General features: G+C 42.7%; 1 protein-coding gene across 6 annotated transcripts in view; it reads right to left on the bottom strand.

Moving 5' to 3' along the window:
- The window catches only part of ADAM23 (ADAM metallopeptidase domain 23), a 151,839-nt gene that overhangs the window by 22,504 nt on the left and 114,049 nt on the right, over nt 1-15,286 (bottom strand). For all 6 annotated transcript variants that reach the window (XM_070242155.1, XM_070242154.1, XM_023622491.2 and 3 more), the window contains exons 18-24: nt 14,743-14,823; nt 8,961-9,011; nt 8,254-8,317; nt 6,918-7,023; nt 4,092-4,211; nt 2,121-2,289; nt 61-172 (exon numbers count right to left, since the gene is read on the bottom strand). In XM_070242155.1, coding sequence (XP_070098256.1) covers nt 61-172; nt 2,121-2,289; nt 4,092-4,211; nt 6,918-7,023; nt 8,254-8,317; nt 8,961-9,011; nt 14,743-14,823 — 703 coding nt within the window. The remainder of the gene's footprint in view (nt 1-60; nt 173-2,120; nt 2,290-4,091; nt 4,212-6,917; nt 7,024-8,253; nt 8,318-8,960; nt 9,012-14,742; nt 14,824-15,286) is intronic.

The raw sequence follows: 15,286 nt of genomic DNA, 5'->3' as shown, positions 1-15,286 counted from the left end.
CACCGCTGGAAGAATGCCAACGATCAGTACGCAACAGATCGACATGGAAATCACACAAACCCTTGGGTCCTTCGTCCTTGGGGGGGTGAAGGTTCCTGACTGGATCCCGGATGCTGCAGTCTGTCCCCGCCCAGGTGAAGTCACAGATGCAGGTGGCTTCATTACTACACACCTGTGAGGAGCACAGAGCAGAGAGGGGACATTGTCACTGTGCTTCACAGAACAACGGTGATAAACGGAAAGGAGACACAGGGCAGGCCGGAGGCTTGAATGACCATTTAGAATTTTGAAAACTCTCCTAAGGTTTCGAGTACTAGACAAGGGGAAATGATGTATAGATCAAATTGTTGGGTGGTAGTTTTTCAGTTAATTATAGAAAAGTAAACATTAAAAGGAAGAAAATTTTAAATTGAATATTAATTACTCATGTTGACATTATTTAAATACTATCTGACAACGTAGTTTTTCAGAAGTAGTTGTTTGTGAGAACATACTTTAGAAACATACATGCTTAATGCAAGAAATTAATCTTCCTGGGCTCCAGAGGCACCGGCAGGGACAGACCAGGAGGAGCCCTGCATGGGCGGCCACGGCCAACACCAGGCTCGGTTGGAGGTACTGCCCAGCCGGGCGAGCGCCCTGCCCCCTCCCTGCCTGCCTGCACTGTCACTCTGCTCTCGGCCAGCCAGGCCGAAGACCCTCCCGGGTGACCTCTGTCCCTCTGGCTCCCTCCAGTGACCGAGCAGCATGCTGGAATGGACTCGTAATTGAGACGAAATAAATACCCATCTGCAAACTAGAGACCGGGGTTTACACTCTCATCTGCCTAAGAAATACATTCAGAGACAGATCATCAGAGGTGACAAATCCGAATTTAAGCTCACTGTTATACAAAGCTTTTTAATTTGAAATGTCATAATACCATGATTTGATTAACGAGGCTGAATTTGACCTTTCTTTAACCTTTTCTTGACCTTTTTTATGTGGTAAGTTTTATCATGCTTTCAGAGTAATAATTGAAGTAACCCAGGGGTCTAGTTCTGCCCACTGCTTTCATCTGACTTTGCGATTACTGGACATCACCGTGTGCTGGGTCCCTGTGCTCAGAGCCTTGTGTACAGCACCTCCTTTCAGCCTCATGCTGGCACCCTGATGCCTGACAGAGGGGAAGTGACTGGCCAAAGTCACTGGGACAGCAAGAAGCAGGGCCAGGACTCAAACCCAGGACTCCTTCTAGCCCAAATCCGTGCACTGGATCCCTAGGCTACGTGCCTCCCCTGCGAACCTGTGGTTCCACCTAAACCTGGAACTGTCAACAGCCACTGCGGGCGGGGCTTCCAAGGCCTCCCTACCTTGTGCCATTCCACATCACTGCCTAGAAATCTCTAGTTTGGGTTGCTTTTACCTTCTTTCCAGCATCAACCTTTTATATTATCACTCTGTTTCTTCATGTCTCTTTCTTCTATTTCTGAAGTCTGTATAAATTTTAAAATATCTTCCTTTTACTAAGCTCAATTTAAATAATTATTAAAATTTGTTTTTAGGTATTAAACCTAGGTTTGCCAGGAAGATCTGCCCAAACACCATGTTCAGAGAACCAAGGAGACATGCAGGTGTGAGTAGAGACAGCATCTTCTCTTTGGCTGACAGTGGTACGAGCACGCGAACATGCCAACAACTTTAAACATGTGAATTCCATCAGCGATCCAACCTCTAGTCTAGTATGATCTCCCACACACAGATACTCGGTATGCATGCTGACAGCTGAAAGGGAATTACTGAGAGGGTTTAAGTTATTCTGAATGGTACAAAGTAGTCACTGAGGTCTACAGCTCCTTTAGGAACCATATCAATTTTCTTCCAACTCCTTACATGCCAAGCTATATCCAGAGAATGTGGTGAATACAAATATCCAGTGATAAAAGAAACAATAAAAATAAAACTGTATTAACAAACATGGGTGTTATTCTTAGCAGATAAAGGTACTAAGGCAATAATCATAGTGCACAGACATTGGCAGCAGCCACAGAAGGAGAATGACTGAACTGGAAGTCTGACCACTGCGAACCCTGAGGATGTCGGACAATGAAGGTTTAACTGGGACGCTGGCGCCTACTTACCCCATGGCCTGAGCAGACTTTACCCTTGGAATCGAGTGGGCAGCTGCTCATATTTAGGGCCTGAATCTGCAGGCACTTCCGATCCAAACACATCATAGATGGGCCACATGGTGTTCCATCTTCCACATAGCCCACATCTGTATCATCATCTAAAACCACATGAGCACCGCTAGAAGGAGAAAGATATTCACAAGGTCATCAGTACCACACACAGAAATATAACAACCTGACTGAGGTTTGCTCTTCGTGAAACTGAGGAGGCTGTCAGTGGACGTGGTTCCTCTTAGTCTTTCTCTACTTTTTCTCTTTCCCTCCCAGACCTCCCCCTAATAAAAGAGCATGGTAAGAGAAACTACTATTCATTATCATTATTACACTGCCTGTCATCAGGAACAAAACGTCATTTGCACAAAGTGTATTCTAAATCTTCACTTGTTTTCAAAACCAATATAAAGACTAGGGGAGAGGTGTTTGTATAAGAACAAGGGAAGCGATCTTGTCATTGGCTCTCTAAGGCTTTCAGATGTGTCACAGTACAAAAAGGCGATGTTGAGCAAAAATAGCAAATGAAAACATTTTGAAAATTATTATTATTACTTTAGAGGACTGGATTATTCAGGATCAAAAAAAATAAACTAGTTCCTCTCTATTGATACTTACTTCTAAAATTTCAAAGTTATGGACAAAATGAATCTGATAATAATCAATGCTATAATTACTAATAGAGTATCTTGCTAAATATTCTACAAATATACTATGTTAGAATAAAACAGTATAATTAAAAATGTTGTTGTAGCTAAAGACGCCTGAAAACTTACACATTCAAAGGACGCTTAAGTACATCAAAGCAACTGATTTGGAGTCTAAAAATTTATACCACGAAGGATCTTATTATCTAAGACCCTGTTAGAATCGCCTTCAGAGCCATTTAAAAGACAGAAAATCAGCAGCCATTTGACCAACACAGCATTATCCAATTTGGTCGCCCAATCCATTTACCAAATTTTGTTCAAAATTACTTTTGGATGTTTCCAAATCTTACATTCACTCATATCAGGTAAAGATCCACTATTCTGGAGATACTCAGGATAAAAGTTTACAGACCCTGAACGTGACTCTGTAGGCGGAATCCCAAAAGTGTTTTGGGCAATGACAGAACCATTTGAATGTGAGTATAGTATCTCAGAATTGTGACTACAGTCATGAGTCACTTAACGACAGGGACACATTCTGAGAAATGCGTCATTAGGCGATGTTGTCATTGTACAAACATCATAGATGCACTTAGACATACTTAGATGGTATAGCCTATACACACCTAGGCTCTATGGTACTAATCTTATGAGACAAATGTCTATGCAGTCCGTCATTGACTGAAATGTCATTATATGGTGGGTACATGACTATACTTAGGGGAACAATACTTATTTGAATATACTATGACTCTAGGGCTTAAAAAATAAGCCTCATACCTTCTGTGCCTTGTACTCACAGATAATTGGATATGAATTGTTTGCCTACCACTATAAATATTTTCTATTTTATTTTACCCACATCTTATTTCCCAAATAGGTAATTGTATTTATTAAATCATCTTGTAAACCAGGCACATGTTATATAAACTTTGGCTTAAACTATTATTTGGTCATAAAAAATAAAACACAGACAGCGGTCAAATAGCAACATACTCCAATGCTCAAAACTTTAATCATGGGTCAAAAACAGATACCATAATTCTACTCTTAAGGTTATAATTACAAGGAATGCCTCACAACTAATAATTGGTACAATTTTTGAGCAAATGTAATTTGCAGATCAATATACAACTTTGTTTTTTAAATGACTCAACATGAAAGGAGAAATAAAATCTAAGTCAACATTCCTCTTGTGAGAAACAGAAACATCTCCCTTGACTTTTCTAAATTTGTAATTCTCATGATTCATTACATTTTCCAACATTTCATGTGTTACCTGCAGTCAATCACCCGGCCTTGATGGTAGAAGGACGTTGGGATGATCTCACCCTGAAGTTGACCAATACGAGGAGCTCGAGTGAGATTGGTACAGAGTAAAAGTCCACAGAACACATCACTGAACACGTCAGAAGAAAAAAGAACAAAACAGGAGGAATCAAGCTCAAAAAATTTAAACTCTTCAGTCCACATATATTCAAAAATTGAAAATATTCTTTTTCCTTCTAAACAAACACATTTGTTCAGACATTGGTGGCTGGCTGTGAGCCCTCCTTCCTTGCCAGCAGGATCACAGTTTTGCATGGGGTAGTGACCTGCCTGCCCTGAGAGCTGGATCCTGACTGGTGTCTGAGCCAGTCATGGCACCCCCGTGCCCTGCTCCCACTGTCACAGCCAACCCTCCTTCCCACCATCCTAGAGTTAAAAGTGGCCCCTGGGTGTTGAGATATGAGGAAAAGCCAGCGAGGGGGTGCTGGGGAGAACCTGCTCTCTGGATAAAAGGTTAGGGCCTGATAGGGAGAAGATCTCTTGCTCCCATCCCCGCTTACTGCCTTGAGTGTGGAGTCTTTGCAATGCGAGTTCACAGCCTCAGGATACCCAACACGTTCAGCATCACAGAGCAGAGAGGTAGAAATCATTGGGTCCTCCGTGACATTGTGAGAGGACTTAACCCACCATGAGGGCACCTACCTCCAGACTATTTGTTAAGTAGACAATGAACTAAAGATGGGCAAAGAATTGAAGTGGCACATCACAGAAAAAGAGATCCGTGTTCAATATATGGATGAAAATATACTAGATTCCATTTGTAATCAGGGAAATGCAAATTAAAGCACAATATTATAGCAGTTCACAGCCACCAGAACAGACAAGTGAAATGCCTACACTCCCAGGTGCAGGTGAGAAGTGGAAGAACACAGTTCTCAGAGATTTCCCATTGATGGTAGGGTTTCCTAGAGCAAGCATTTCAGACAACAGTGGGACCACCATCACCTGGTGGCACTGAACATCTGCATCCCCTATGACTTAGCAATTCTTCTCCCAGGTACAGTCCTTGGAAGAAAATGCACAGTGTGCACTGAGTTATGGGTACAAGGATGCTCACAGCAGTGTGGTCCTTAGTAGCCCAAACACGGCAACGATCTGAATGCCCATCAACATAGGATGGGGAAATAAACTGTGGTCTACGAATATGAAGGAAAATGAACCAAATGTCCACTCTAAACAGACGGCTACACACACCATGGGACCCTTAAGATGCTGAATCTAAGAAGCAAAACACAAAATAACGCATGAAGTGGGATTCCTTTAATACAAAGTTACCAAAACTTTGAGCGAAATAAACTGTTTAAGGATGAAAACTTAGGCAGTAAAACTCTAAAGAAAAAGGGGAAATTATTTCCATGGAAGCCGGGCTGGCAGTAGCTCCAGGAGAGAGACGGGGGCCCTGCATGGGGAAGGACACGCTTCCCGGGATGCTGCGAGGTTCTGCTTCTTGACGCAGGCAGGGGTTACACAGGAGTTCACTTCATAATTAGTTGGCGAAATGTATGTTTGTGTAGTCTTCATTTTTCTGTTTGTATGTAATATTGCACAATTTTTTAAAAGTTTCAAAAACCACTCCTTGATTTTCTTTAACTCACTGACGGCTGGTTTAACTCATTGATGGCTCTGGTAGCATTGATCTGCTGCCAGATACTCAAAAGCTATCTTTAAATGACCTGATCCAAGGGCCCCCAGACTTTCTGAACTCACAGAGACACGGAGAAACGATCAGGTGTCTGAGACACTGAGCTAATGATGGAGGCTAACCAGATGCAGAGGCGTCCACCGCATGGATTTTGACCACTTTAGGCCCCACTCCGATTCCCTGGCTCCTCGAGGACTGAAAGCTCGGGGCATCTGTACGGCACCCATGAGACATCAGATGGGGAGCTCTGGTCTATTAATTTGGTTTAATTTTAAAGAAATTATGGTCAAAGATTTCTTGCCTCCTGAGGCCTCATCCACCACCAACGACTACGTGGAATCGCCAAGTTTCCTAAAATGCGACGTAGAAACCGTCAACTCGAGACGGAAAACCCCTGAAGTCTTGGCTCTGCTTCAAGGCTGAGAGACAAATCCTCATTGCTGCGGAAGCAAACGGGGCAGCTGTGGCCTGTAACTTAGTGGTCGCACAGATCCAAGGCACTGAGCTAACCTCAATAAACTGTTCAGTCACCATTTTAACTTTCCTCAGCTAATCAAGGGAAAACAATCACCAATGTGCTCTGAAAACACCTCACTTCCTGAGTAAAGATGTCTCCAGTATGCACAAATCAGATGCTTTTTAGAAGGGGGAAAATCTTCGACATAGACATTAGATGTTTAATTAAATCAAATGGCACTGCACTCACAAAATGATCAAAAATATATATTATTTTACTTTGAATGGTCCCCAAAATACATAGTCTATATATTTTGCTTGTAAAACTCTGTGCACCCTAGTACATTCACAGGCCATATCTTCCAGCAAAAGTAGAAAATTAAAACCTAATATTAATTTATAATACCTTGGCGGAGCATCTCTTCAAAGTGAGCATCCAGTAAAATACAGCATGTGAGAAATCTTCTGAATTTTACAGAAACAGTGTGAGTTGGTGCCACAGAAACAACTCAGTCCATGGCCCTTTGTCTCTAGATAAACTAATGTATTTTTTAAATGAACACTTTAAAATTTTAAATTGTGGAAGATTCATAAAAAATCAGTCACATTTCCTTTGTGCCCATTTCACGTTTGCACGCGGGCTTCCGAGTCCGGCTCGGCCCCGGAGCCAACACTCACTGCTTGCTGCACTGCACCCAGCGGTCTCCATCCTTTCCGCAGTTGCCCTTCTCCGTGCCTTCTGTATTCAGCTTCTCGTAGCAGAACTTGTCCGACCCCGACGCCTCTTTCGGAGACGAGCAAGAGAAGAAAAGCTATTTTAGTTCTCTTTGTTATCCATAACCAGTAGCACGCCAATAAATGTTTAACAACCGTTCTCCAGAAAAAGAGAAAAAACTCCTGATTTGTAGCATTTTCCAATTTCCATGGTGTAAATACCATCGTGTAAACCTCCATGGTGTAACACGTAGCTGATTTCAAGCTATGAATGTGATGTCAAATGGCTTCTAAAAAGCCGTGAAAATTTAACAGTTGGCTCTGACAAGCTAACACACGACAGCTCCGGCACACCGCTGGTGTTAACTGGAGAGACAAATGCATTCCCGGTTCTACCTGGTGGTTTTGACGGTGGGAGGTAGGAATGGTCAGCAGCAGGAATTAGTGAAGTGACACACAGAAAACTAATACACATTCTTAGTCCTGCTTTATACTAACATCGGGAGATACTATAAAGTCTTGGCCCAATGAAATTCTATGTCAGCAGTTGGGTTTTGATATTTATGCCTTTGAAAAGATGACTATGCCTCTAGTATCTTTCTTCTGTCAAAACGGAAGCACTGGAAGTCAATCTTCCAGCTAAAGGGTGTTTGACAAACCCTGAAGTCACTCAGGCAGGGGCTCTGCTCTCCTTCTGTGGGTGCCCTTCCCCCTGGGGGAGACCCAGCCTCAGCCAGCCATGCAGACGCATTTCTCTCCTCCCGCTCTGGCCCTCGTGAACTGGAGTTCAGTGGAGAGGCACTGTGGATGTCAGGAAGAGAAGGTGTGGACTAGCGAGTGGGAACACATGGAGAAGCAGGACCATGTACCGAATCTCCCTCTGTCTGCACCTCAGGAAGTGCCTGCCTTTCTTCACTTCAAAAGGAGGTGACAAATTACAGAATTTAAAAAATAAGTCTGGTACTTTCCTTGGGGTAAAAGAGCAGAGAGCTGACTTGAGGAGTAAGTCAGCATACAAAGTCAGCCATGCATGTCCACCAACCTTTGCAAGTGGACGTCACACTCCTCTCTTATGGCCACAATCCCTCAATGACACTGCTCGGTTCTCATGACCAGTCCTCACTGTGCCATTGTTTTCTGTGGTTTTGTAGCTAAGATCCACAGGTCTCTTTATCCTCACCCTCCGATAGATTGTTTTTAAGCATCCCTCCAAGCTGGACACCTCTTTCAGCAAGACTGACAGGGAAGAATAAGATTGAGGGAAACCTGCGTGTGCCCGTCCAGAGGAAAATGCACCTACTTGTTCCCCAGATGTACTGACACTGGTTGTCCCGGGTCTTGCACTCGCCGTTGTAGCAGCGGCCCTGAGGACAGGACGCACATCGTGAGGCACACACACCACTGACATTCCCCCTGACTTTTACTCAAGGTCTCGTTTTCGTTGCTTTACATAAGGTTTTTTTTCACTCCATACTTTAATATTTGCACAGTGAAAATAAGAATCGCAAACATCTTAAGAATAACAGTTAAAATCTAGAACTCAGAGCAGATCTCATCAAGCAGTTCTTTAAAGCCAAACTATCTGAAATGTAAAATCTCTGAAAACAAAAACTGGTACATTTCTTTGGGTGATACCAAAATGATTTTTAGCTTCTTTTGCACGTGAATGGTTAGGTTATAACGTGGCTTCTAAAAAGCCCCATGTTATAACAAATGCTCATATTTTCCCATGATAGGCTGAAATTATTGAAAAATGGTCACAACTCAATAAATTAGATCCCTAATTCTTCAGCCATTACATTTTTTCCTTGCCCTCAATCTGGACAATTTGTCACCAGATATATTTAGTATTTGGTATGACACGAAGCAACTCTGAATCAGAAGACCCCTGCAATAATTTACTGTTGTTTGAAGTGCAATTTCCCTTCAAAACGACATTTATCAAAAAGAAAAAATTCACAAACTAATCCTTTTAAGATTACATTTAAAACGTGCAGCCCAGCATACCTGATTTTGATTACACGCATATCCATCTTGCTTGTGAAGATTCGGGGGGCACTGAAAAATAGAACCTTTTTAGTTAACGTGCAGCGTGTTACGCACTTTCAGATTACGTGCACAATATCTAAAAATGCAAAAGAATGCAAGTGTGGTGAATACATAATCAGGAAAGTTGAGAAAAACATGAATAACTCCTTAAGTAGGTTATCCAAATTAATTCTCCCATTATTAGTAAAAATCAGTAAGTTAGGTCCACGCAGTGGGTGCTTTTTCTGTTTCTCTGTTTTTGCTGAGGTGACTAGAGTAGTAATATATATTTGCTCACTCACAGAGTTAAAAGTAGAAGGGATCAAATGGACGAGGAGGGGATGAAGCGGCTTGTTATAGGGGAGCAGACACATTCGGAACTAACTGACAAGACCTTACTCAGCTCTGTGAAAATGTCAAATCGCACTGACACCCGTTGACCCTCACCGAGGCCACGTTCCCGAAAAAGGAGAAGCACCCTGCCCCAGGCTCGGTGCGAGTGCCGGATCTCCATCACAGCTCTGACCTCTCAAACCACAGACTTGTTACTAGAGCAATCGTGGTGTGATGGTCACTTCTTTTTCCAGGTCTATTCATCAAATCATAAAGTATGCTTCATTTCCCCCCAAAATTACCATGAATAAATTAAAATTTTTACTGTCTGTGCACTTCATTGACCACATTTAAGAGAGCTAAAAATAGCTCAAGTCAAGGCTCTGCCACTGTGTTCAAAGCAAATATGAAAAGGGAAAAACACAGCCGTGTGGCAAGTGAGCAAGAAACACAGTGATATGCACTGGGGCCCTCCCGCAGTTTTCGCCTTCTCCGTAAAGCACAGTTCACTCTTCGGATCGTTCAGGCCCCAAACCACGGAGTCATCCTGTGTTTCTCTCCTTCTCTCACGCTCCCCTTCTAGTCTGTCAACAAATCCTGTTAGCTCTACCTTCAAAATAGAACCAGATCTGGCCACTTGCTCCATCTCCACTGCTAACGCCTGGTCCAACCCACCACCATCGCTCACCTGGATTACATCACAGCCCCAACTGATTCCCTGGCTTCCACTCTGGTCTCCTGGTCCATATAGCTACCCAGTGTCCCTTTAAGACATAAACCACATCATGTCACTCCTCTGCTCAGTGGCTTCCCAGCTCACTCACTGGCCTTCAAAGTTCAACATGCTCTGCTCCTATGCCATCCGCCAGCCCCATCATCTCTCTGCCCTCCTTCCAACTCTGCCATGACTGATCTGACTCTACGGGCATGTGCCAGGCATGGGCCACCCCACAGCCTCTGCCCCTGCTCCTCTTGCCATCTCCCCAGGTCTCCACATGGCTTGCTCTCTCTCCTTCTTTAGGGCTTTGCTCACATATCAGCATCTCAGAGAAGCTTTCTCTCACTGTGCTCTTCAAAACCGTAATCCCTCCCATGCCAGCATTGTCTGCTTTTCCTGTTTCTATTTTCCCCATGGCACTTACCACCAGCAGAGGGGCCATAGATTTAACTCATTTGTCTATGGTCCCCATCCTAACTCGAGCTCCACGCAGGCAAGGATTTCCTGTTTGTTCCCTGCTGCCACCCAGCACTTAGAACAAAACCAAGCTCAATTATCGAGTAGGTGCTCGGTTCCCATTGGCTGACTGAGAAGATGAATGAGTGACCCATACGGGTACAATGAAGCAATTCTATTCTGTACGTATCCAGCTGGTTATCAAGCTCACTACAGAAACATAACAGAACTAATCTAGAATTGTTGAGACAATAACTTACTAAGGGACACTGACATAAAATGGTTTGGTTCTACATCTTTCTAAAGAATAACCGACTCTCATATGAGCTTTCCTTCACCACAGCTTTTCATTCAACCTGATGGCAACTATTCAAAGGATGTAACTATCAGCACTAAAACCAGGCGTACCGGCCAACTGCACAACAACAGAGATCCCTGTGGCCTCTTTCATCCACTCAAATCCACTTGAAACACAATCATTATCTTACTCATCAACCACCATTAAGTATTCACTTGCTCCGAGACAAATACAACCACACAGCACAAAAACGCAAAAGAAACATTGTACACAACAGGCACATCGAGGTCTGAAATTATTGGTCACTTTTTACTTTTGTGATGTTTCAATAGGAAAAAACTTGTAGAATTCTTCATTAATTAAAAAAAAGACTTTATTATAAACTGTCATAGCTACACGTAAGGAGATTTCTAATTAATTTACTTTTAGTTTACGCTAATAAAAGCCAGTTGCTTATCACTAAAATGTTTAACAAGGGAAGTTATGGGATGTCTTAGTTCCCTGGAGACATTTAAAGCAGAAGAACCATAAACTGTGCGCTTTATTCTGCCTGTGAGTAGAGCTCCGGGCTTGGTCTCTAAAGGCCATCCCAGCCCCACTGGTGCTGCGCAGACAGGTTCACCTGAGGCAGGCTTCAGCCGGGTAAAAGCATCTCCATGTGCTTATTTTGAATGGTGCTTTCCTACCCCTTTAGATGACATATTTCAGAGTGCTAACAAAAAGCCTTTCCACATCTTTCAAAAATCTTTATCATCCAGTATTGTTTGCCAAGGATTTCTCTCATTTGCACAAGTATTGTTTTTTTCTCTTATAAATTGTGAATTTAAAATGTAGCTCAGAGGCATCAGTAAATGCTAGCATGAGAATTAAGCAGAAACATATCATGAGATAAAAGAGAGAAAGTCATAATGTTGCCAATGATATGGATTCTCAGAGACACAGATTCTCAGAGATCTCACTTTCTTGATCATTATTAGTATTAACTAAATTCAAAACTCACTTCCTCCTACAGAGCAGAAGAATTTGGGGGGGTTTTAACTCCCTCTACTCTAATTATCTATTTCAGGTTCATTCCGGTCACATAAGGAAATTATTATAAAAGGAACACATTATTGTAATATGCCACTGAGAAATTACGTTAACGGTACCCTTTTCACCTTAGACATGAGATAAAAAGAACCTTTTTTAAAATTTAGATAATAGAATATTAGGTTGAACACAGAGGCCTCATTATAAAAGCTTTATTTCCAGTAAGTTCTATGGCAATTCAGGAGTTAAAGGTTGAAATGGAAAAACTATACTTCTGAAAGAGCTGAATACAGAGAACCAAAACCAGGTATGACGGATACAAAAATAGTAGTATTCTACAAAACCAAAAATATAATTCATTGGAACAGTACATCAGGAATGTCAGTACACGTCATAAATCACAGAATCCACAATTCTTACACTCTGCCACCAGGTTATAGGAAAAGTGCAAAGAAACCTATTTACACATTTAAATATAAGAAACAGATATGCATAAAAATCACAACAGAATAGCCTGAATGTACTTTACTACCACATCCTTGATGAAAATAATAAGGATAATAATAAGTTTTCAAATATTGAGGTCTGCAGGGAAGTCATTCTGGTTTAACCCTGATTCGGCCTCAAGCCTCTTTCTCCCAGAGCAGCCTGACTCCCGGCCCACGGGACAAGCATCGTGCATCCGCTTCAAACATCTTCCCAAAGCAAAGGATGCGCTCCTTAAAGACATGGATGAATGCCTCTCCTTCTTGGACGCCGATACCAGTCCTCCTTTGAAGACAAGCTCTTCTTCCTGGAGAACCAAGGTCAGGCTGACGTGCTGCGAATGTGCTAAACTGTAGCAAAACATCTCCTTGTGACTTCGGGGAGAAAACTGTCTTCCTGTCATGCTTGCTGTGTGCTCTTTGTTCTGAAATGGTATACAGCCACGCTGTGAACCACGCTTCTCCGGAGCTCTGTCTTCCCTGGTGGAGGCAGCACTTCTGGGCTAGTCCTCAGCATTGGCTCAATAAATACCACTCTGTCTTTCTTCTCTATACATTGGTCATTGATTATTTGTATCAACATCCTTAAAAGGATCCATTTGAATGGAGCCTCAGACGATATACATCAAGAACTTTCCAGAAAGTTAATTAGGAACATTTCTTTCCCGCTCCTCATGCTTCCTTCCAGTGAGGGGCACTCAGTGTAACTCCAGCTACTCTCTCCTCCCTTACCCACTTCTTCTCCAGGCAGGATAGTGACTGACGGGCCGATCGAGTGCTTGTTTGATTGATAAAATTGGGAAGAACAACTTGGCATTCTGGCTCAGTTCTGCCGCTCTTCTCCTGTCTACTCACATAAATCCTACTGTCTTCACTGCTCGTCCAGGACATACAAGGTGATGGCCAGCCTCTGAAGGGAGAGGTCACTCCAGACCCGATACTGTCAATAAGCTGGTGCGACAGACTGAATCTGGGGTCTTACAGAGGCCCATTGAGCCCTCACACCAAGCTGTAGCTTTCAAATGGCCATTTTCAAGTAAAAATGATATTTGGCCCCTTGGACACCACCACACCTGCAACAGGTAAGTGCACTCCTGGGAGCTTGTCCTAAGGAGCTAGCCTGAAACAGGAAACACTCTTAAAAATGCACAGAGATGCTCACTGCCCTATTAATTATAACAATGAAAAACTGCCAACAACCTAAATATCCATCACTGGATACGGAAGTGAACTGATAAATCCACGTGACAGACTCGCATACAACTGTAAAAAGGGTATTTATTAAAACTGTGTAACAGTACAGGAAATGCTTTAGAAGTAATGTCAGAACGAAAACAAAGACAGAATGAAATCCAAAATTCTTGGAGTCCCCACCCGCCCTGGTTCCCGACTTCCTCTGTGAATGGTTCCACTGTTTTCCTGCTGGCCCCGCTTTCATCCCGTTGCTTGAAGAAGCCAGGCTTCTGTGCTCCGTTTTCTGACTAGCTCCTTCTTATTTGTGTTTCTACTTAAACGCAAACCTCTCCAGGAAAACGCACTTGGTCGCCCCCTTAAAGCTCCCCACCACTCACTCTGTTCACACCACCTTATCTCACGCTTAGCACGCACCACCTGCTGACACATTTGTCACTTATTTGCCTTCCTCCACCCAGCAGAATGCAAGCTCCACGAAAGAGCAAGGACTCGTCTCTCTTGTTCCCCACCACACCCCATCGTTTACAGCAGTAGATGCTCACCAAACATTCATCTGAATGACAAAGTCTTAAAGTAACATGATATAAATTTTTAAAAACATAAAAATTATATAAAGAAGGAATGCTAGAAGGCAACATTAATTAAAATGCTATAATAATTTTAATATAATTAAATTAAACACTACAATAATTTTAACGTGTAATAATAATTTCATGTGAAGAATCATGCCAAAGCGCCTGGGCCGTGGAGCCAGGGCCGTGGAAGCAGAAGGGAGACGGCGACGGAGCTGAGGAGGGCAGAGTGCTGCTCCCCATCGCGCCTCAGCCAGGGCCCTGCTCATTGTTCTCCGCCTTCCGCATCGGGCTTCCATCCAAAATTTTGTTTAAAAAAAAGTTTCTGTGGCTTAAAAATGTTTGAAAACATTACACTAGTGTTTCATTAGTGTGAACATACTGTTTTAGATGTGGGGACCAAGAAAGAAAAAATCAATTAGTTGGATGTAAACCATATAAAGGAACTAATTTTGAAGGGGAAAAATCAGAAGAAAAGACATTTGGTTCCCCAAACAAATGCAATAAATGTTCCTAAAATAAAGGCACGGTGAAGAGCTAGAAATTACTAGAAGACAAGGTAAATTAAAACAAAAAACAAAGGAACCTAATCATGTTCTCATATGTAATCCAAATTGAAAGCTCTAAAATGTGTATTTGCAAGTCCACCGTGTTAGCTGAAGCTCGGTGGCCGTACCTGGCCGGAGTCTCCAGTGCAGTACTCGGTGATGTCACAGCTGTTCACAGCGTCCCGACAGTCGTAGCTTCGCGGCTGAAACTGCAAAGCAAAACTCAGCATCAGGAGCCAGCCTAACTAACACTTCAAAGAGCTAGCATTCTTCTATCCACCAATAACCCTGATACCCTCTCATAGCCACCACCACGCTCCCTGTGAATCAGCAAGATAGCTGCAGAGTGGACACAAGGCCCACAGGCTACTCTCTGCAGTAAATACGAATCATTAACCAAGGCATCAAATGTTCATACGTCAAAACCCACTGTCTCAGACTGTTATTTCTGGAAAACAATGCGATGGCAATTCTGTAAAGAAGAAACACTGGTGCGGCTTAAGACAAAAGAGCAAAGAGCAAAGCACTAAAATAGAAACGTTTAAGATCGCTCTGAAGACTGACGCACGGACCCAACCTTCACTAATTTACCTATTAGCTTGGACATCAATGTTGCTTTGGCTAAATATACAGAATCAAATTTCAATGAATTCATATGAATGCCTACTGTAT

The sequence above is a fragment of the Equus caballus genome, chromosome 18 (assembly GCF_041296265.1).
Source record: "Equus caballus isolate H_3958 breed thoroughbred chromosome 18, TB-T2T, whole genome shotgun sequence".
Classification (NCBI taxonomy): Eukaryota; Metazoa; Chordata; class Mammalia; order Perissodactyla; family Equidae; genus Equus; species Equus caballus.
The sequence above is the reverse complement of the archived record's forward strand: the minus strand, read 5'-3'. Positions and strand labels throughout refer to the sequence as shown.